This window comes from Rana temporaria, chromosome 8 (assembly GCF_905171775.1).
Source record: "Rana temporaria chromosome 8, aRanTem1.1, whole genome shotgun sequence".
Classification (NCBI taxonomy): Eukaryota; Metazoa; Chordata; class Amphibia; order Anura; family Ranidae; genus Rana; species Rana temporaria.
In genome coordinates this window covers 180,099,987-180,122,895 of record NC_053496.1, presented here as the reverse complement: position 1 = coordinate 180,122,895, position 22,909 = coordinate 180,099,987, and the positions used below count along the sequence as shown (strand labels likewise).

The 22,909-nt window shown below is 45.5% G+C and overlaps 2 protein-coding genes across 2 annotated transcripts; both read left to right on the top strand.

Moving 5' to 3' along the window:
• The first annotated feature begins 923 nt into the window (after window positions 1-923).
• LOC120910081 (zinc finger protein OZF-like) lies at window positions 924-5,244 on the top strand. The gene is made up of 5 exons (XM_040321943.1): window positions 924-960; window positions 1,062-1,205; window positions 1,328-1,384; window positions 1,600-1,741; window positions 3,320-5,244. The coding sequence occupies exons 2-5, from the start codon at window positions 1,134-1,136 to the stop codon at window positions 4,591-4,593; spliced, it is 1,545 nt and encodes a 514-aa protein (XP_040177877.1). The 5' UTR covers window positions 924-960; window positions 1,062-1,133; the 3' UTR covers window positions 4,594-5,244.
• A 2,571-nt stretch (window positions 5,245-7,815) lies between these two features.
• LOC120910554 (zinc finger protein OZF-like) lies at window positions 7,816-17,610 on the top strand. Its single transcript, XM_040322310.1, has 6 exons — window positions 7,816-7,850; window positions 8,376-8,519; window positions 8,642-8,791; window positions 8,890-9,031; window positions 11,712-12,799; window positions 17,536-17,610. Exons 2-6 carry the CDS (start codon window positions 8,448-8,450, stop codon window positions 17,608-17,610), a joined length of 1,527 nt encoding a protein of 508 aa, XP_040178244.1. The 5' UTR covers window positions 7,816-7,850; window positions 8,376-8,447.
• The last annotated feature ends 5,299 nt before the right edge of the window (window positions 17,611-22,909 follow it).

Here is a 22,909-nt window from a genome sequence, read left to right as displayed (position 1 = left end):
TTTTCAGTTCAATATTAGTCTGTACATGGCATGACATCCCTCTCATCTCTGAAATAGAGACACAGACCTGACGGGAGAGGTGAGGAGGATTCTGGGAGGTCACATGACATCACTCTTATCTCTATTAATAAAACACAGACCTGACCAGAGAGGTGAGGAGGATTCTGGTAGGTCACGTGACATCACTCTTCTCTCTATTAATAAAACACAGACCTGACCGGAGAGGTGAGGAGGATTCTGGGAGGTCACATGACATCACTCTTATCTCTATTAATAAAACACAGACCTGACCGGAGAGGTCAGGAGGATTCTGGGAAGTTCATTGTGAGAACTGTTACTTTTTTCCTGTTCACGGGATTATAGAATAGTAAAGAAAATATCTGGCAAGTCATTCAACCAACAGCTGTCTTCATTGGACCCATCGCAGTGCTTCCACCACACTGCCGGACAACAGAGGTAAACAGTGCCAAAAAGATTCTCGTTAGAAGGACACAAGGATCTCTAAAAGGACGTCATGATGGAGAATCAGCCGCCCCTCACATCACCGGGTAAGAGGAGACTTTATTGTAAAGGAGAGAGCAGTACGGAGGCTCCACCTAGATCCCCCATCATCTGATAAACACATAGAAACAATGTATTCAGTCAGTGTGTGTGTTTCCTACAGATGGATCCAGTAATGGGAACCCACCAGAGAGATGTCCCCGTCCTCTATATTCCCAGCTAACAGTGGGGCCCAAACTGTAGGGTGGTGCACATTATTGTAAAGGAGAGAGCAGTACGGAGTGTCCACCTAGATCCCCCATCATCTGATAAACACATAGAAACAATGTATTCAGTCAGTGTGTGTGTGTGTTTCCTACAGATGGATCCAGTAATGGGAACCCACCAGAGAGATGTCCCCGTCCTCTGTATTCCCGGGGTTCCACACAGGAAGGTCACACCATCCCCCAGCATGATCAGGTAGGTGGGAATGAAAATTAAGACCTAAAAAATAAGTCTTCTACGACATTCTATTATGTAATCAATTTTTTCTTTTGTGCTTTGGAATCTTTGGGGTTCAGGATGAAGATCTAAAGGACATCAAAGTTGAGGTAAAAAAAGAAGAGATATTGGTGAGTGGAGATCAGCAGTCTATGGAGGAGGGTTGTCCTCTGAATTCTCAGGATTCCACACAGGAAGATCACAACCATGCAGAGAATGATCAGGTAGATGGGACTGGGCAAAAATAACTCCAAATGAATTCTCTGAGAAGACCTTCATCTACGTAAACTCTTATCATTGACAGCAACTTTTCCAGGTGTTACATATTCTCTTCTATGAAATTTAGGATGATGAGCGAAAAGACATCAAAGTTGAGGATAAAGAGGAAGAAGAAGAGAGGTTGGTGAGTGGAGATCAGCAGTCTATGGAGGAGGGTTGTCTTCTGGGTTACCAGGATTCCACACAGGAAGTTCACAACTATACAGAGAATGATCAGGTAGATGGGACTGGCAAAAAAAAAACTAACAAATATAAGAGGACATTTATCTATATAATCTCTTCTTATTGGAAGTAGTCTTTCCAGATTTTAAATATTTTTTTATCATCTCTGGAATTTAGAATGAAGAACGGAAAGACATCAAATTTGAGGATAAAGAGGAAGAAGAAGAGAGGTTGGTCAGTGGAGATCAGCAGTCTATGGAGGAGGGGGAGATGATTATGGAAAGTAAACCGGTGGAATCTTCTCTACATAAGGACACAAGTAAGTCATAAACATGAAATTATTTTTTTTTTTATTTTACTTCTATGAGTAGAAAGTTTGGATTTTAAATCATTGTACGGGTTGAAATATAACATTTTAAATAAAAACAGAAACATATTGCAAAGAAGCAATTGATGTAGATCAGGGGTGTCCAACTATTTGACCTCCCGGGGCCACATTGGATGAAGAGGACCTGTCTTGGGCCACATATTAACCACTTACCGCCCGGCCTATAACAACATGACGGCCAAACGGTGGTTGCATTATCCCGATGATTGACGTCATTCGTGGGGGGGCGCGCATGGCGGCAAACGGTAGTGCGGTGTGTCAGTCTGACCCGCGGCTACACCGATCTTGATAAAGAGCCTCCGTGGTAGGCTTTTTACCACGTGATCAGCCGGGTCCAATCACGGCTGATCACGATGTAAACAGTAAGAGCCTTTGATCGGCTTTTTCTCACTTGCGTCTGAGAGATGAGAGTAGAGGAGAGCCGATCAGCTGATCTCCTGACGGGGGGGGTCTGTGCTGATTGTTTATCAGCCCCCCCCCCCCCCCCCTCGGTTGCCCGCCCAGGACCACCAGCATGCCGCCAGGACCACCAGGGATGGCCATCTACACTGGACCACCAGGTATGCCCCTCTAGAACACCAGGGAAATGCCAGTCTGTGCCCAGGCAGCTGCCAATCGGTGCCCACCCACAATGCCTGCCAGTGCCACAAGGGATGCCAATCAGTGCCATCTATCAGTTTTTTTTTTTAAGATATTTTTATTAGGTTTTAAGACAAACCAACGTACAAACGGAAAAGAAAAACACACAAACGAAAAAACAAAACAAAAACAGACCAGCAGGTTATAAGGAGGCATAAAACTTTTGGCAAAGTGCACAAGTATATAAAAATAAACAGGTATCGATGCAAGGGGTGGAAAATTGGCACAATGGTAGAAGGTGCTGGTATGCTACCAAGGCCCAGTAATAGTGGAGTACTATCTGGGGCACGGCCCATCAATGGTCAAGCAAGGACAGGGTAATCAGTGCTGGGAGAGGGTTAGCGGACTAGCCAACCATCTACCCCAAATTTTGTGGAAGGTTTTGTTCCGTTTCCACGTAAGTTTGTACAGTGGGATAACATCATTTATAAGTTTCAACCAGAGGGACTGTGCGCCCTTCCAGGACAGTAAAATAGTGTTCTTAACGTAAAAATAGAGTTTGCGGAGCAGTCTCTTGGCATGGGATGATAAGTGTAGGTCACCAGAAGGCAGTTCTTGGGGTAAAGAATGTTTGATGAGATGAAAGCACCCACTTCCTCCCAGAAGTCCCGAACTATCGGGCATGACCAGAAGCAGTGTATGAAGTCAGCCTCCGTATCCTAGCAACACGGCGCGGCCACGATCATCGCCCTGCAGCCGTTCTGGGACGCCGTCATATAGTGTCGTCATTCCCCCCCCCCCCCCCCAAACGAGAGCCGCACCCTCCCTCCGTCATTTGACGGCGGGCAGACGGTTAATCGGCACGTCTGATTGGCGAATGTTCGGTATGAAGAAGACTTCTAACATTTTATAAAAATGCTTTTCCATCAGGTGGACGCTGCGCCTGGAATGTCTCTGAGGGACGTCTGATGTCATCTCCAGGTTATAATGTAAAATCTGATGACATCACACAACACTTTCCAGGAGAAAACTTTATTAGTCAGGATACACGGAGATCAGCGGATCCCTCCGATCCTCAGGAGTCCTCTGATGTATCACATGATGAGACTCCAGAGACTCACGATATTGAGAGATCTACAAATCCATCTAAACTCGAGGAATCTTCCCTAAGCCAAGAAAAAGCTCACACCTGTTCAGTGTGTGGGAAACCTTTCACTAAAAAGAGTGCACTCCTCACACACCAGAGAAGTCACAAAGGTAAGAGCTCCTATTCATGTTCAGAGTGCGGGAAATGCTTCGCTAAGAACCAACTGCTTCTTGAGCACCAGAGAATTCACACAGGGGAAAGTCCGTATCCGTGTTTGGTGTGCGGGAAGTGTTTCACTCAGAGGAGATACTTCCTTAGCCATCAGAAAATTCACAAGGCTGACCGTCCTTATCCATGTTCAGAGTGCGGGAAATGTTTCAGTGAGAAAAGAAGGCTTCGTGTGCACCAGAAAATTCACAAAGGTGAGCGTCCCCATTCATGTCCAGAGTGTGGAAAATGCTTCATTCTCAAATACAGCCTTGGTAGACACCTGAAAACTCACACGGGTGCACATCCTTATTCGTGCTCAGAGTGCGGGAACCGTTTCACTCAGAAAGAAAGCCTTCTCAGACACCAGCTTTGTCACACAGGCGAGCGTCCCTATTCATGTTCAGAGTGCGGGAGGTGTTTTACTGAGAAAGGAAGCCTTGTTCTACACCAGAAATTTCACACAAATGACCGTCCTCATTCATGTCCAGAGTGCGGGAAAAGTTTTATTACAAAGAAAGACCTTCTCGTACACCACAGAACTCACACAGGGGAGCGTCCCTATGCTTGTTCAGAGTGCGATAAAAGCTACATGGATAAAGGTAGCCTTACAGTACACCAGAGAATTCACACGGGTGAGCGTCCCCATACATGTTCAGAGTGCGGGAAAGGTTTCACTCAGAAAGGAACCCTTGTTAGACACCAGAGATGTCACACGGGTGAACAGCCCTATTTATGTACAGAGTGCGGGAAATGTTTCAATCAAAAAGCAAACCTGCTTAAACACCAGCAGAGCCACGTGGGTTCTCGTCCCTATTCATGTTCAGAGTGCGAGAAATGTTTCACTAAGAAAACAGGTCTTGTCAGGCACCAGAAAAATTCACACGGGCTCACAGGGCAGGGAGAGTAAGTGCCCCTCATAACCGGCAAGTATGCAGACCCAAAGACCCAAGAACTATGGAGACTAGACCCAAGAACTATGGAGACTAGACCCAAGAACTATGGAGACTAGACCCAAGAACTATGAAGACTAGAGCCAAGAACTATGGAGACTAGAGCCAAGAACTATGGAGACTAGACCCAAGAACTATGGAGACTAGACCCAAAAACTATGGAGACTAGACCCAAAAACTATGGAGACTAGACCCAAGAACTATGGGGACTAGACCCAAGAACTATGGAGACTAGACCCAAGAACTATGGAGACTAGACCCAAGAACTATAGAGACTAGAGCCAATTGTGACAACAGGTAGGTTACAAAGGTGGGTAACATACTGGCAATCATGATACAATTGGCAACAAATGGGCAATCATGGCACTACAAGGACAACGGCATCAATACACAGATCCCAAAAAAGCAATGACAAAACCTAGCGAAGACAACAAACATACAATCCAGTCTGGATTTCTCTTTCATTAATGGATCGAAAAGTTACAATTAGTTGCTGTATGTCCTTGCTGTTTGCTTTACTGTAGAAGCTGACTTTTCATTGGTACAGACTATGTATGACTTCAACTATACAATATTGGATTTCAAATAAAGTTTTGTTTTATACTTTCTTCATTTCTTATTCTAAAATAAACTAGAAAATTCTACGCTACACGTTCCCTCATTTTTTCACAAATAACCACAATTCTTAGATTATGGGTGAATTGGAATTAAAATTATCCTCCTCGTGGTCACAGTGATAGGCTTCATTATTTAACAACCATCATTTTCATCAATTACACAGAGGTCATCTTCATGGATGGTGGAGCAGAACTGTCGGAGAATGTAGTGTGGATGGTGGAGGAGAGATGTCGGAGAATGTAGTGTGGATGGTGGGAGGAGAGCTGTCGGAGAATGTAGTGTGGATGGTGGAGGAGAGCTATTGGAGAATGTAGTGTGGATGGTGGGAGAAGATCTGTCGGAGAATGTAGTGTGGATGGTGGATGAGAGCTGTCGGAGAATGTAGTGTGGATGGTGGAGGAGAGCTGTCGGAGAATGTAGTGTGGATGGCGGGAGGAGAGCTGTCGGAGAATGTAGAGTGGATGGTGGGAGGAGATCTGTCAGAGAATGTAGTGTGGATGGTGGAGGAGAGCTGTCGGAGAATGTAGTGTGGATGGTGGGAGGAGAGCTGTCGGAGAATGTAGTGTGGATGGTGGAGGAGAGCTGTCGGAGAATGTAGTGTGGATGGTGGAGGAGAGCTGTCGGAGAATGTAGTGTGGATGGTGGGAGGAGATCTGTCGGAGAATGTAGTGTGGATGGTGGGAGGAGATCTGTCGGAGAATGTAGTGTGGATGGTGGGAGGAGAGCTGTCGGAGAATGTAGTGTGGATGGTGGGAGGAGAGCTGTCGGAGAATGTAGTGTGGATGGTGGGGGAGATCTGTCGGAGAATGTAGTGTGGATGGTGGAGGAGAGCTGTCGGAGAATGTAGTGTGGATGGAGGGAGGAGAGCTGTCGGAGAATGTAGTGTGGATGGAGGGAGGAGAGCTGTCGGAGAATGTAGTGTGGATGGAGGGAGGAGAGCTGTCGGAGAATGTAGTGTGGATGTGGATTTAGGCTGCAGTTTATATACTTTCCACACAGTGTTGATCTCGAACAGACAGGAAGTCATTTTAGCCACAGACAGGAAGTGAAAAGGTATAAACAGGAAGTGATCTCATACAAAGAAGAAGTGATGTATGGTTCATACAGGAAGGCCTGTATGAGAGGAGAGTGGAAGGCATTTCTGAAACTGGTGACAGAAGGTAATAAGACGTATTAAGATATTTTATGTGGACTCTCAGTATCTCACACCTCCCAACAATTTGAGATGGGAATGTGGGACACCTACTAGCAAACTTATGTAGGCCTAAAGTCCCCTTAAAAGAGAATTAATCCCAAAAAAAGGTTAATTAAATCCACGAGTGCTTTTTTTTTTACCACTGCTATTTCTTTATATTGGCTTTTAAAATTTACAAATGCAGCAATTTAGAAATTGGATGGAAGGTTTAGCGCTGGGAAACGCTATTTGAAAAATAAATAAGTGCATTTTATATACAACTATATAGATCAGACCAAAATGTGGGAGAAAGAGGGACATTGCTCCAAGTCAGGGACAGTCCCTCGAAATGCGGGACAGTTGGAAGCTGTGGTTTTGTTGTATTTGTCTTCCATATTCACTGTTACGTCTTTTATGACCAGCAGTTGCACACCCCACCCTCTGTAGTCCCCATCTCCTACAGCCAATCACCTTCCTTTCTAATACATTTCTGGTCACCACCTGTGTCGAGGAATCCTTCAAGTTTGTTATTGTCTCCGGTCTCCTCCACCGCCACAACATTCTTCAACTCATTCTTCATCCAGATAATTTTCAGTTTAATATTAGTCTGTACATTTTATGACATCCCTCTCATCTCTGAAATAGAGACACAACCTGACCGGAGAGGTGAGGAGGATTCTGGGAGGTCACATGACATCACTCTTATCTCTATTAATAAAACACAGACCTGACCGGAGAGGTGAGGAGGATTCTGGGAGGTCACATGACATCACTCTGATCTCTATTAATAAAACACAGACCTGACCGGAGAGGTGAGGAGGATTCTGGGAGATCACATGACATCACTTTTATCTCTATTAATAAAACACAGACCTGACCGGAGAGGTGAGGAGGATTCTGGGAGATCACATGACATCACTTTTATCTCTATTAATAAAACACGGACCTGACCAGAGAGGTGAGGAGGATTCTGGGAAGTCCATTGTGAGAATTGTTACATTTTCCCTGTACACAGGATTATAGAATAGTAAAGAAAATATCTGGCAAGTCATTCAAACAACAGCTGTCTTCATTGGACCCATCACAGTGCTTCCACCTCACTGCCGGACAACAGAGGTAAACAGTGCCAAAAAGATTCTATTTAGAAGGACACAAGGATCTCTACAAGGACGTCATGATGGAGAATCAGCCGCCCCTCACATCACCGGGTAAGAGGAGACTTTATTGTAAAGGAGAGAGCAGTACGGAGGATCCACCTAGATCCCCCATCATCTGATAAACACATAGAAACAATGTATTCAGTCAGTGTGTGTGTTTCCTACAGATGGATCCAGTAATGGGAACCCACCAGAGAGATGTCCCCGTCCTCTGTATTCCCGGGATTCCACACAGGAAGGTCACACCATCCCTCACCATCATCAGGTAGGTGGGAATGAAAATGTAGACCTAAAAAATACCGTATTTATCGGCGTATATCGCTCACTATTTTCCTGCGCCGACATATACCGAGTGCAGTACACTCGGGTACATTCGGCTAGTCTCGGCTTCGCTCGTGCTCACGCATAAACGTCACAGAGCGTGAGCACGAGCGAAGCCAAGCCTTGCCGAATGTACCCGAGTTTACTGCACTCGGTATATGTCGGCGGAGGCGTTCGAACTGAGCGCGGGAAGCGGGGACTCGACTTGAGGGGCGCGCTGGAGAAGCCGGGAGGACACCATCGAGGCCGCAGACGGACGCCGGACCGGACGATGGACGCTGGGAAGACACCAAAACTGTAAGTAATAAAATCATATAACTTTTTTTTTTACAGGAATTTCGGGAGCAACTTTAGGGGTGCGCGGTATACGCGGGAGCGTGTTATACCGCGATAAATACGGTAAGTCTTCTAAGACATTCTATTATGTAATCTATTTTTTCTTTTGTGCTTTGGAATCTTTGGGGTTTAGGATGAAGATCTAAAGGACATCAAATTTGCGGTAAAAAAAGAAGAGATATTGGTGAGTGGAGATCAGCAGTCTATGGAGGAGGGTTGTCCTCTGGATTCTCAGGATTTCACCAAGGGAGATCACAACCATGCAGAGAATGATCAGGTAGTTGGAACTGGGAAAAAAGAACTCTAAATGAATTCTCTGAGAAGACCTTCATCTACGTAATCTCTTATCATTGACAGCAACTTTTCCAGATGTTACATATTTTCCTCTATGAAATTTAGGATGATGAGCGAAAAGACTTTGAAGTTGAGGGTAAGGAGGAAGAAGAAGAGACGTTGGTGAGTGGAGATCAGCAGTCTATGGAGGAGGGTTGTCCTCTGTATTCCCGGGATTCCACCCAGGAAGTTCACAACTATAAAGAGAATGATCAGGTAGATGGGACTGGGGACAAAGAACTTAAAAATAGTTCTATGAGAGAACATTCTTCTATGTAATCTCTTGTTCCTATTTATAAATCTTTGGGGTTTAGGGTGAAGAACAGAAAGACATCAAAGTTGAGCATAAAGAGGAAGAAGAAGAGAGGTTGGTGAGTGGAGATCAGCAGTCTATGGAGGAGGGGGAGAAGATTATGGAAAGTAAACAGGAGGAATCTTCTCTACATAAAGACACAAGTAAGTCATAAACACTAAATTATTTATATTTTATTTTACTTCTATGAGTAGAAAGTTTGGATTTTAAATCATTGTACGGGTTGGAATATAACATGTTAAAAAAAAAACAGAAAAATATTGCAAAGAAGCAATTGATGTAGATCAGTGGTGTCCGACTATTTGACCTCCCGTGGCCACATTGGATGAGGAGGACCTGTTTTGGGCCACATATTAACCACTTACCGCCCGGCCTATAGCAAAATGACAGACGGGTGGTGGTTGCGTTATCCTGACTGGACATTGTATGACAACAGCCGCCGTGCCCCCATGGGGGCGCGCATCGCGGCGATCGGTGGTGTGTCAGTCTGACAAACCCTGACACACCGATCTCGGTAAAGAATCTCTGTCGGAGGCTCTTTACCACGTGATTAGCCGTGTCCGATCACGATGTAAACCGGAAGAGCCATTGATCGGGTGACAGACGAGAGAGAATAGAGGAGAGCCAATCGGCTGATCTCCTGACGAGGGGGGGGGTCTGAGCTGTTTGTTTATCAGCGCAGACCGCCCTCGGTTGCCTGCTCAGGACCACCAGCACGATGTAAACAGGAAGAGCCGTTGATCGGCTTTTCCTCACTCGCGTCTGACAGACGGGAGTAGAGGAGAGCCGATTGGCTGCTCTGCTGACAGGAGGGGTCTGTGCTGATTGTTTATCAGCGCAGGCCCCCTCCGATGCCCGCCCAGGACCACCAGGGATGACCATCCACACTGGAGCACAAGGTATGCCACCCTAGACCACCAGGGAAATGCCAGTCAATGCCCAGGCAGCTGCCAATCGGTGCCCACCCACAATGCCTGCCAGTGCCACAAGGGATGCCAATCGGTGCCATCTATCAGTGACACATATCAGTGCCACTCTTAAGTACCCATCAGTGCCGCCTATAAATGCCCATCAGTGCTGCATGTCAGTTCCGCCTACCAGTGCCCATCGTCAGTGCTACGTCATTGGTGCTGCCTTATCAGTGCCCGTTGGTGAAGGAGAAAACGTACTTATTTGCAAAAAAAAAATAAGGAAACAAAAGAAAAACTGCACAGGTGATCAAATACCCCCAAAAGAAAGTTATATTTCTGGGAACAAAATGATAAAAATCTGTTTGGGTACAGTGTAGCACGACCGCGCAATTGTCATTTAAACAGCGCTGAAAGCTGAAAATTGGCCTGGGCAGGAAGGGGGGTAAGTGTCTGGTATTGAAGTGGTTAAATATTGTAAACTAACAACAAGGAGAGCCGACTGGCATAACTTATGGGCACTGATAGGCTCTGCTGGGGCTTTTCTGTAATCGGTGCCCTGATTACCTGTCCAGATCGCCCCTGCAAGGAGATGCCGCTGATCATCACTTCTCACCACTCACTCTGTCAGCGTAAGGCGAGGAGAGCCGATTCACGGCACTTCCGTCTTTACATGTGATTGGACACAGCCGATCACGTGACCACTTAAGCCCCAGATCATTATGCAGCTAAAGGACCTGGCCCCTTTTTGCGATTCAGCACTGCGTCGCTTTAACTAACGATTGCGCGGTCATGGGATGTGGCTCCCAAACAAGTGGTTAAGGACCGCCGCACGACCATTTACGTCGACAAAATTGCACGTTTGGGCATATGGACGTACAGGTACGTCCCCTTTAAGATGCCCAGCTGGTGGCGCGCTCGTGACCTGGTCCTGTCCTCCGTGACCGCACCCGGGTCACAGAGAGGAAGAACGGGGAGAGGTGAGTGTAAACACACCTTCCCCGTTCTTCTCTGTGGCAATGTCACTGATCGGGAACGACGATCAGTGACATTACACGCACAGCCACGTCCCCCTACAGTAAGAAACACACATTAGGGAACACTTAACCCCTACAGCACCCCCTAGTGGTTAACCCCATCACTGCCAGTGTCATTTTCACAGTAAACAGTGCATTTTTAGAGCACTTTTCGCTGTGAAAATGTGTCAAAAGTGTCTGATGGCCGCCATTAATAAAAAAAATAAAAAAAAATGTATTAATGAAAATGCCATAAAACGACCCCCTATTTTGTAGACGCTATAACTTTCGCGTAAACCAATCGATAAACGCTTATTGCAATTTTTTTTACCAAAAATAAGTAGAAGAATACGTATCGGCCTAAACTGAGGAAAAAAACATTTTTTTTATATCTTTTTTGAAGATATTTATTATAGCAAAACGTAAAAAATATAGAATTTTTTTTTTTAATTGTAGCTCTATTTTTATTTATAGCGGAAAAAATTAAAACCGCAGAGGTGATCAAATTCCACCAAAAGAAAGCTCTATTTGTGGGAAAAAAAGGACGCTAATTTTGTTTTTAGGAGCCACGTCGCACGACCGCGCAATTGTCAGTTAAAGCGTCTCAGTGCCGAATTGCAAAAAGGGGTCAGGTCCTTAACCTGCATAATGGTCCGGGTCTTAAGCGGTTAAAGAGCCGCGGCCGCAGCTCTTTAGAGAGATCGGGGTCGCTCCGTGTCCTAGCAACGATCATTGCCCTGCGCACCCCCCGCAGCCATCGTATGGCGTCCTCCCAGAACGAGAGCCGCACCGTCCCTCCGTCATTTGACGGTGGGCAGGCGGTTAATCGGCACGTCTGATTGGCAAATGTTCGGTATGAAGAAGACTTCTAACGTTTTTTTAAAATGTTTTTCCATCAGGTGGACGCTGCGCCTGGAATGTCTCTGAGGGACGTCTGATGTCATCGCCAGACTATAATGTAAAATCTGATGACATCACACAACACTTTCCAGGAGAAAACATTATTAGTCAGGATACACGGAGATCAGCGGATCCCTCCGATCCTCCGGAGTCCTCTGATATATCACATGATGAGACTCCAGAGACTCCTCTAAGATCTGATGGTGCGGAGAAATCTACAGATCTATCTAAACTCGAGGAATCTTCCCTAAACCAAGAAAAAGCTCACACCTGTTCAGTGTGCGGGAAACCTTTCACTAAAAAGAGTGCACTCCTCACACACCAGAGAGGTCACAAAGGTAAGCGCTCCTATTCATGTTCAGAGTGCGGGAAATGCTTCGCTAAGAACCAACTGCTTCTTGAGCACCAGAGAATTCACACAGGGGAAAGGCCATATCCGTGTTCAGTGTGCGGGAAGTGTTTCACTCAGAGGAGATACTTCCTCAGGCATCAGAAAACTCACAAGGCTGACCGTCCTTATCCATGTTCAGAGTGCGGGAAATGCTTCGCTAAGAACCAACTGCTTCTTGAGCACCAGAGAATTCACACAGGGGAAAGGCCATATCCGTGTTCAGTGTGCGGGAAGTGTTTCACTCAGAGGAGATACTTCCTCAGGCATCAGAAAACTCACAAGGCTGACCGTCCTTATCCATGTTCAGAGTGCGGGAAATGTTTCAGTGAGAAAAGAAGGCTTCATGTGCACCAGAAAATTCACAAAGGTGAGCGTCCCCATTCATGTCCAGAGTGCGGAAAATGCTTCATTCTCAAATACAGCCTTGGTAGACACCTGAAAACTCACACGGGTGCACGTCCTTATTCGTGCTCAGAGTGCGGGAACCGTTTCACTCAGAAAGAAAGCCTTCTCAAACACCAGCTTTGTCACACTGGCGAGCGTCCCTATTCGTGTTCAGAGTGCGGGAGATGTTTCGCTGAGAAAGGAAGCCTTGTTGTACACCAGAAATTTCACACAAATGAGCGTCCTCATTCATGTGCGGGAAATGTTTTGTTAGGAAGGTGGACCTTCTTAAACACCAGAGAACTCACACAGGTGAGTGTCCCTATTCATGTCTAGAGTGCGGTAAGCACTTCAGTGAGAAAGGAAGCCTTGTTAGACACCAGAGAGTTCACACAGGTGAGCGTCCCTTTACATGTTCAGAGTGCGGGAAAGGTTTCGCTAAGAAAGTATCCCTAATTATACACCAGAGACGTCACACGGGTGTACAGCCCTATTCATGTACGGAGTGTGGGAAATGTTTCAGTCAGAGTGAAAACCTTTATAGACACCAGCAAGTCCACACGGGTAGCCATCCTTATTCATGTTCAGAGTGCGGGAAATCTTTCACTCAGAAAGCAAACCTTCTTAGACACCAGCTAACTCACACCGGTGAGTGTCCCTATTCATGTGCAGAGTGCGGTAAATGCTTCACTGAGAAAAGAAGGCTTGTCAGGCACCAGAAAATTCACACTGGCCTACAGGGAGAGTGAGGGCCCCTCATCATGGGCATTGCAAGTGTGCAGAACTATAGGGATAGAAGAGTACCAGGGAACTATTCTAACCTCCTGAGCCTCATATTATCGGGGGAGGGGTGGAGGGGTGATTGGCTGAAGTGGTGCCCCGTGTGTGGTGCAAAGTATTAAAGGTATGACAAAAATTCTTTGATTTTCCAGGGTATGATTTGACAGTTAAAAAGATTAAATGATAGTTATACGGTCCCACACTCACATAGAGAACACACTCACCCAGATCAAGCTTTGATAATCTAATATGACGATACATGGAGCAACAAGTGGGCAATCATGACATTACACGGGCAATAAATGGCCAATCATGACATTACATGGGGCAATAAATGGCCAATCATATTACATGGGGCAATAAATGGGCAAATATGTGGAGCAACAAATGGGCAATCATGACAATACATGGAGCAGCAAGTGGGCAATAATGACATTATATGGGACAATAAATGGGTAATCATGACATTACATGGAGCAATAAATGGGCAAATATGTGGAGCAACAAATGGGCAATCATGACAATACATGGAGCAGCAAGTGGGCAATAATGACATTATATGGGACAATAAATGGGTAATCATGACATTACATGGAGCAATAAATGGGCAAATATGTGGAGCAACAAATGGGAAACCATGACAATACATGAAGCAACAAATGGGCAATCATGACATTACATGGGGCAATAAATGTCCAATTGTGACATTACATGGGGCAATAAATGGCCAATCATATTACATGGGGCAATAAATGGGCACATATGTGGAGCAACAAATGGGCAATCATGACAATACATGGAGCAGCAAGTGGGCAATAATGACATTATATGGGACAATAAATGGGTAATCATGACATTACATGGAGCAATAAATGGGCAAATATGTGGAGCAACAAATGGGCAATCATGACAATACATGGAGCAGCAAGTGGGCAATAATGACATTATATGGGACAATAAATGGGTAATCATGACATTACATGGAGCAATAAATGGGCAAATATGTGGATCAACAAATGGGAAACCATGACAATACATGAAGCAACAAATGGGCAATCATGACATTATATGGAGCAACAAATGGGCAATCATGACAATAAATGGAGCAACAAATAGGCAAATATGTGGAGCAACAAATGGGCAATCATGACAATACATGGAGCAACAAATGGGCAAATATGTGGAGCAACAAATGGGCAATCATGACAATACATGGAGCAACAAGTGGGCAATCATGCCAATAAATGGAGCAACAAATGGGCAAATATGTGGAGCAACAAATGGGCAATCATGACAATACATGGAGCAACAAGTGGGCAATCATGGAATTATGGAGCAACAAATGAGTAATCGTGACAATGCAAGGAGCAACAAATGGGCAATCATGACAATACATGGGGCAGCAAGTGGGCAATAATGACAATATATGGGGCAACAAATGGGTACTCGTGACAATACATGGGGCAATAAATGGTCAAATATGTGGAGCAACAAATGGTCAATCATTACAATGCAAGGAGCAACAAATGGGCAATCATGACAATAAATGGAGCAACAAATGGGAAAATATGTGGAGCAACAGATGGACAATCATGACAATACATGGAGCAACAAGTGGGCAATCATGACATTATATGGAGCAACAAATTGGTAATCGTGACAATACATGGAGCAGCAAGTGGGTAATCGTGTCAATACACAAAGCCATAAATGGGCAGATATGTGGAGCAACAAATGGGCAACCATGACAATACATGGAGCAACAAATGGGTAATCGTGACAATACATGGAGCAACAAATGGGCAATCATGACAATACATGGGGCAGCAAGTGGGCAATATTGACAATATATGGGGCAACAAATGGGTACTCGTGACAATACATGGGGCAATAACTGGTCAAATATGTGGAGCAACAAATGGGCAACTATGACATTACATGGGGCAACAAATGGGTAATTATGATAATATATGGAGCAATAAATGGGCAAGTATGTGGAGCAACAAATGGGCAATCTTGACATTACATGGGGCAAAAAATGGGTTATCGTGACAATACATGGAGCAATAAATGGACAAATATGTGGAGCAACAAATGGGCAATCATGACTAAGGATGGGTTCAGGCATGTTTGATTCTCCATGTGCCCTCGAGGAAGCGGACCGCTGCACATTTTTTCCTCCTGTGTTCTGTCTCGTTGCTGCTGATCTCCTGCATCCTCTTTGCAGCCACTTCTTGTTTCCAGGCATTAGAGCGATGGCTATGTGTCATTTCTCAGGGTTGGGGTTTCCCGATGATGACCAGAGTGGACCACGGCTACGGAAGGTGTGTGTGGGAATGGCTATTTGTAGAGCGTTGTTACCCCCATTACAGGAAGTGCTTGAACAAGGACCATAATGGCAGGATCACCGTATTTTTTTTTGTGGTTTTTTTTTAACCACTTCAATACCGGGCACTTTTACTCCCTTTCCTGCCCAGGCCAATTGCCAGCACTCTCACACTTTCAATGACAATTGCGCGGTTATGCAACACGGTACCCATATGACATTTTTTTTTTTTTTTTTCCACAAATAGAACTTTCTTTTGGTGGCATTTGATCCCCTCTGCAGTTTTTATTTTTTGCTAAACATATCATAAAAGACTGAAAATTCTGATTACATTTTTAATTTTTTTTCGTTTCTGTTATAAAATTTTGCAAATAAATAATCTTTCTTCATAAATTTGGGCCAAAACGTATTCTGCTCCATTTCTTTGGTGTAAATACCCCAAATCGATGTATATTATTTTAGTCCGGTATTTGCGCGGTGATTTTTGTAGGAAAGTTATAGAGTCCACAAACCATGGGATAAACACTATATTACCAAAAGTATTGTGACACCTGCCTTTACACGCACATGAACTTTAATGCAGGGCTCGACAAAATCTGGGCGCAATTGCGACAATAAATTGTGACCTGGCGCCCAGGGAAGCTTAGGCCTGCAAAAGGCCGCAAAGCCGCGGCCTCAATTACCGGCCGTCACGGGCCACGATCGCGGCGGGCCCAATTAACGTCTGGCGTGGGACGCGATTGTGGCGAGGCCGCGGCCTACACAGAAGGAAGCTTAGGCCTGCAGAAGGCCGCAAAGCCGCGGCCTCAATTACCGGCCGGCGCGGGCCACGGTCGCGGCCTTCACAGAAGGAAGCTTAGGCCTGCAGAAGGCCGCAAAGCCGCGGCCTCAATTACCAGCCGGCCAGTAATTGAGGCCACGACTTTGCGGCCTTCTGCAGGCCTAAGCTTCCTTCTGTGATCTGGCGCCATCTTGTGGTGGCCGTTTGGCATTACAAGCAGTTACATTACAAGTAGCAAAACAGCAGTTCTAATGTGTTTTACTGCCATCTCCTTCCCTCTAATTGGAACCCCCAAACATTATGATCATTTTTTATTTTAACACCTTAGAGAATAAAATGGCGGTCGTTGCAATACTTTCTGTCACACCGTATATGCGCAGCGGTCTTACAAGCGCACTTTTTTGGGGAAAAAATACACTTTTTTTAAATAAAAAAATAAAACAACAGTAAAGTTAGTTGCGGTGGCGTAGCGTAAATCAGCCGGCGTAAGCCCGCCTAATTCAAATGTGGAAGAGGTGGGCGTGTTTTATTAAAATGAGCCGTGACCCCATGCAAATGAAGCGTCGATCGTACGGCGCATGCTCAGTATCACGTCCAATTTACTCCCTAAAATACGCCGGCTCAATGCCTGTGACGCACATCCCTATTCACGTACGACTTACGTAAACAACGTAAAAAGATACGCTTGTTCCGACGTCCATACTTTGCATTAGCTGCGCCTCATATAGCAGGGGTAACTTTACGCCGGACGTAAGCCTAACGTAAACGGCATAGCGGTCGCAAGTACGTTCGTGAATCGGCGTATCTCGGTCATTTACATATTCGACGCGTAAATCAATGGAAGCGCCCCCTGCGGCGTAAATATGCGCCCAAGATAAGACGGCGTAGGGAACTTACGTCGGTCGGACGAAGCCACATTTCAGGCGTATCTTGCATTAAGAATCAGGGGCATAGATACGACGGTGCATCTGTGCACTTACGCGGCGTATCTCAAGATACGTCAGCGTAAGTGTTACCTGAATCCGGGCCATAATGTTTGGGGGTTTTAAGTAAATTTTCTAGCAAAAAAAATGCAGAATTTTTACATGTGGGAGAGAAATGTCAGAATTGGCCCGGGCGGGATGTGGTTTAGTATCTTTTGTTGTTTTTTTATCTGTCCAGGATCAAAGCAGTGAGGATCTCCTGGCAATAGCTGGTTTCTCTGCCTTCTTATCAGTGACAGTGCGCAGGATTTGAGGTGGGGGTGGGGGAAGGAGTCTCAGAAAAGATAAACAAAGAAAGCCAGCAGAAAAATTCTCTACCTTTTTATTTGTGCTAATTCAATTAAAGCTGTTACCATTGAAGACGATACGGGAGGAAACAGAAGAGTTGGTTGTAGGGGGTGACAAGTCCCCTGGGTCCACTTGGTTAGCCCCATGTCCCCAGCAGGGGGTGCTATAAGATAGAAGTTAATATATTCCCAATGATCAAGGTGAATGGAAGGTACGTTGAGTGACCAGGCTTGAGGACAGAGAGGGATCATCCACGGTGATAATAGAAAAAGGGTTCTGTAGGGTAGCAAGAGGTATCTGGGTGCTCATCTTTGGACCCTTGTCCATAAAGTTACTGGCAGAACCAGAGTCTGCGAAGGCTGATATCTGGGGGGTCAGAAAGTCCAGGGTCAACTGAGCTGGAACAAACAAGTTGTCTTGATTTTGGCCTGGTACTGAGCCTCAGAGGGGTTGGTTGTAGGGGGTGACAAGTCCTATGGGACCACTTGGTTAGCCCCCGTGTCCCCAGCAGGGGATGTTATCGGATAGAAGCTAATGTATTCCCAGTGATCAAGGTGATGGGGGAAGTACGTTGAGTGACCAGGTCTTAGGACAGAAGTGGTGATCCACGGTGATAAAAGAAAAAGGGTTCTGTAAGGTAGCCAGAGGTATCTGGTTGCTGCAGAACCAGGTTCTACGAAGGCTGATATCTGGTGGGTCAGAAAGTCCAGGGTCAACTGAGCTGGAACAAACAAGTTGTCTTGATTTTGGCCTGGTACTGAACCTCAGAGGGGTTGGTTGTAGGGGGTGACAAGTCCCATGGGACCACTTGGTTAGCCCCCGTGTCCCCAGCAGGGGATGTTATCGGATAGAAGCTAATGTATTCCCAGTGATCAAGGTGATGGGGAGGTACATTGAGTGACCAGGTCTCAGGACAGAAGGGGTGATCCATGGTGATAAAAGAAAAAGGGTTCTGTAAGGTAGCCAAAAACTCCACCCGGTGCCAAAATAATGTGCACACACATAAAGAGTGACACAAAACGTGCAATGGGTGTTACACTGTCCACTAGGAAGGACCTTACCCTGATCCCCCGGGGCGTGGGGCTCCAGACGGGGACTGAGGTACTTCACATGGTCCATCTGGCCGAAACCAGACGGACCCCGTTCTCTGGAGGGTCTGCCGAAACAGACCCACCCAAGTACTAGGTGGGGCTCCCCCGAAGGGAGACCCCATGAGAGCAGGCGAGTCCACCCACTCCCAAGACGTTGAGGGCAGGCCCGAGGACCTATACCCTACTAATCACACTGTGACAAAACCAACAAAAAAAGACTCACACGGGGATAAATAAAAAGAAAGTGGGGAGAAGGAAGATGGGAGAAGTGAAAGTGACCATTGTGCAATACGATGGCCGGCCCTAAAGAGCAGAAGAGATAATGCAGCTGATGTAAGGCCTAATAACCTGGCCAGCTGGAAGTGGTTCTGTTCCTTCGTATGCCTTTGGTCATTGGCAAGGAAAGGGTTAAAGAGAGATTAACAAGACCTGTAATATAATGCCAGAAGCAGTCTGAGATGTCAGAGCTCTGGAGGAACGTTATTCATCCCAGTACAGTCCAGAGTATTCTCAGTTTATTATCCGTCTACAGAGAGCAGCGTCCTCCATAGATCATCCTTATCTCTGTAATAAAAATAACGTAAACTTACCCTGAGCAGCCAGGAGGATTCTGGGAAGGCTATAAAGTTGATTGCCAGGCTCTGCTCTTTACAAAGGACTAGAAAGTGGTGAAGAAAACATCTGGTCGGCCATTTGCTCCTAGCAGCCATCAGCAGAGGACATCGCCCTTTACCACGGTGCCTCCATCTTACCACTTGACCACCGAGGAGAAGAAGAGGGCAACCAGGATACAAGGTGATTGTGTCGTTGTGTGTCTCGGGTTCCTGTAGATTTTTTTGATAGGACCTAAAAATGATATATATATTTACAGTATATATACACTATGGCTATGATCATAGCTCCCAACTGTCCCTGATTTCGAGGGACTGTCCCTGATTTGGAGCAATGTCCCTCTGTCCCTCATTGCTCCTCATTTGTCCCTCATTTTGGTCTGATCTACTGTATATAGCTGTATATAAAATGCACTTTTTATCTATCAAAAAGTGTTTTCCAGCGCTAAATCTTTCATCTGATTTCTAAATTGCTGCATTTGTAAATTCTAAAAGCCAATACAAAGGAATAGTAGTGGTAAAAAAAAGCACTTGTGGGTTTAACCAATCTTGTTTTTTGTACAATTCTCCTTTAAGGGGGCGTGGTAAGGGGTGTGTCCTATGCCTACATATTTTTGCTGATAGGTGTCCCTCATTCCCATCTCAAAAAGTTGGGAGGTATGGCTATGATGGATGGTAAATATTTGTCACCCAGAAAGCAGATTGGGGTCACCATGGGCTCCAACGAAGCCTGGTGAAGAAATGAGGTCAGTCTCCCTTTAACCCTTTTTGTTGCCAGTTCCGGCACTCCACTTTTAGCCCCCATTCGCAGCTGAGTGTAGCAGGAACGCGCCTTCTCGCTTGCGTTTCTTTTTACGAATTAACGTGCATAGGGCAGTCGGTTCAAGTGAATACCCTATATGAGTGACACAAACGTCCCAGAGTAGCTCCAGAACCTTTTTTTTAGTCGTGGAGCATTGCACGTTTTTTTTGCCGCACACATTTTGGCACATTTTGTTGCGTCTGCTAACCACATTTCGGTTTGTCATTGACAATTAATGGCACCGCTACTTGCGTAAGCAGGACGTTTCAGAAGCGCACAGCAAAACGTACATTTCAAGTGAATAGGATGCCCTACGCGTGACACAAACGTCCCAAAGTAGCTCCAGAACCTTTTTTTGGTCGTTGAGAGTCGCACTTTTTTTTTTGCAGCGTGCATTTTGGCACGGTTTGGTGCGTCTGCTAACCGTGTTTGTCGTTAAGAATTAAGCAGCGCGTTTCCGAAACGCACATTTCAAGTGAATGGGATGCCCTATACGTGACGAAAAAATATGAAAAGTCAGCAGCTACGAACACTGTAGCTGCTGACCTTTAATAAGGAGACTTACCGCCGCCATTCTCGGTGAGGGAATCAGGAAGTGAAGCCATGCGGCTTCACCGCCCGATTCCCTTCTGCGCATGCGCGAGCCGTGTGACGTGACGTGAATGGGTGATGTCTCCTGGGACACACACAAGGTTCCAGAAGACACCGCTCCCCCATTCCCCAGGAGGAAGCCGAGGAGGAGGAGAAAGAAGACGGACCGCGGATCAGGAAGTGGCAGATTAGGACGATCCTAGCAACAGGCACTTTAGGTATGTATAAATAATTTTTTTTTTCTTGGTGGAGCTCCGTTTTAAGCAGCGCATTTCCGAAACGCACATTTCAAGTGAATGGGATGCCCAATACGTAACGTGATGCACGTTAACGCGAGACAAACGTCCCAAAGTAGCTCCAGAACTTTTTTGGTTATGGAGCATCGCACGTTTTTTTGCCGCACGCATTTTGTCATGTTTTGTTGCGTCTGCTAAACGCATTTCGCTTTGTCATTGACAATTAATGGCAAGCGTGACTTGCGTAAGCAGCACCTTTCCAAATCGTGCGGCAAAACGTATATATTTCAAGTGAATAGGATGCCCTATGCGTGCCACAAACATCCCAAAGTAGCTCCAGAACCTTTTTTTGGTCGTTGAGCATCGCACTTTTTTTTGCGTCTGCTAACCGCGTTTTGGTTTGTCGTTAACAATTAAGCAGCATGTTTACGAAACGCACATTTCAAGTGAATGGGATGCCCTATACGTGACGCGCGTTAACGCGAGACAAACGTCCCAAAGTAGCTCCAGAACCTTTTTGGTTGGACGTTTCTTTGCATTTTGGCACGTCTGTAGCGTGTTTTGTGGCGTCTGCTAACTGCGTTTGGGTTGGTCATGAACAATTAAAGGCACACCGCAAAAGCATGCATTTCTGTGTGTTTTTTTTGCGCATTTAGGAAATGCACAGATGTGCGTGCAGCCTTGTTATTAGCTGGTTGGACCATTTTTGCAATTATATTTTTTACCTTATGGCTTTCAGAGTTTGTAAAAGACCCAGACATTACACTTTCTATCCCCCCCCCCCCCCCCAAGACGGGGTTAGAAGTGTTCACATCACTGCATTTTTTTAGTGCGTTTTCGTAAAAACGCTTTATAGTCAATTTAACATGGTTTCCTATGATACACGCTCACATCTATATGTTTATTAGCCATTGCGTTTTTGAAAAATGGTCTGGGACTTTCTTAAACACGGTGCGTTTTTGGTTCAATAGACTTTAATGGGCGTGATGATGAAATACATGTAGTGCATGTTTTTAATGCGTTTTTTGTTTTTTTCGTTTTGTTTATCTGCCTCACAACAAATACATAGGAAAAAAAAAACGCATGAAAAAAGTGTGTTCAAAAAAATGCTTTGCCAAAAGCACTGCAGAAACGGATCAAAAGCAAACTGCATAGGAGTGAACCAGGCCCGAAAAAGATTGTGCAACTTTGTAGGTCCTGCAATGTGCAAATGTTTATGGAACTGATATTTTGATAAAAATAAATTAAGCGGCTGTTCACACCCATGCTATTCGTCATGCAATTCGCACCCCGTTGTCAGCAATGGAATCGCTCTAATCACAGCGACTTTTATACAGGTTCCTGCACTCCTTTGTGCCGATTTCATTGCGATTCGCATATACTTCTGTTGAGGGAAGTCGCAAGCCGCAATTAAAACTGCACTGCAAATTGCACTGACGTGCGGCTTTGAAATCACGGAAAAGTAGCGCAATTTCGAAGAAGCATCGGTGTGAATGGTTGCCACTGGAGTCCTTATCCACTCCTCCATGATAACATCACAAAGCTGGTGGATGTTAGAGACCTTGCACTCCTCCACCATTTGAGGATGCCCCACAGATGCTCAATAGGGTTTAGGTCTGGAAACATGCTTGGCCAATCCATCACCTTTACCTTCAGCTTCTTTAGCAAGGCAGTGGTCATCTTGGAGGTGTGTTTGGGGTCGTTATCATGTTGGAATACTGCCCTGCGTCCCAGTCTCTGAAGGGAGGGGATCATGCTCTACCTTAGTATGTCACAGTTTATGTTGTCATTCATGGTTCCCTCAATGAACTATAGCTCCCCAATGCCGTTGTTCTTTCGAGAAGTGCCCCCCCATCGAGCAAAACACATCGTTTTGCTCGTCGAGTTCCTTGTGAAGCCGCCGAGGATCTCAGCGAGCCAAGTTTCCTCATTG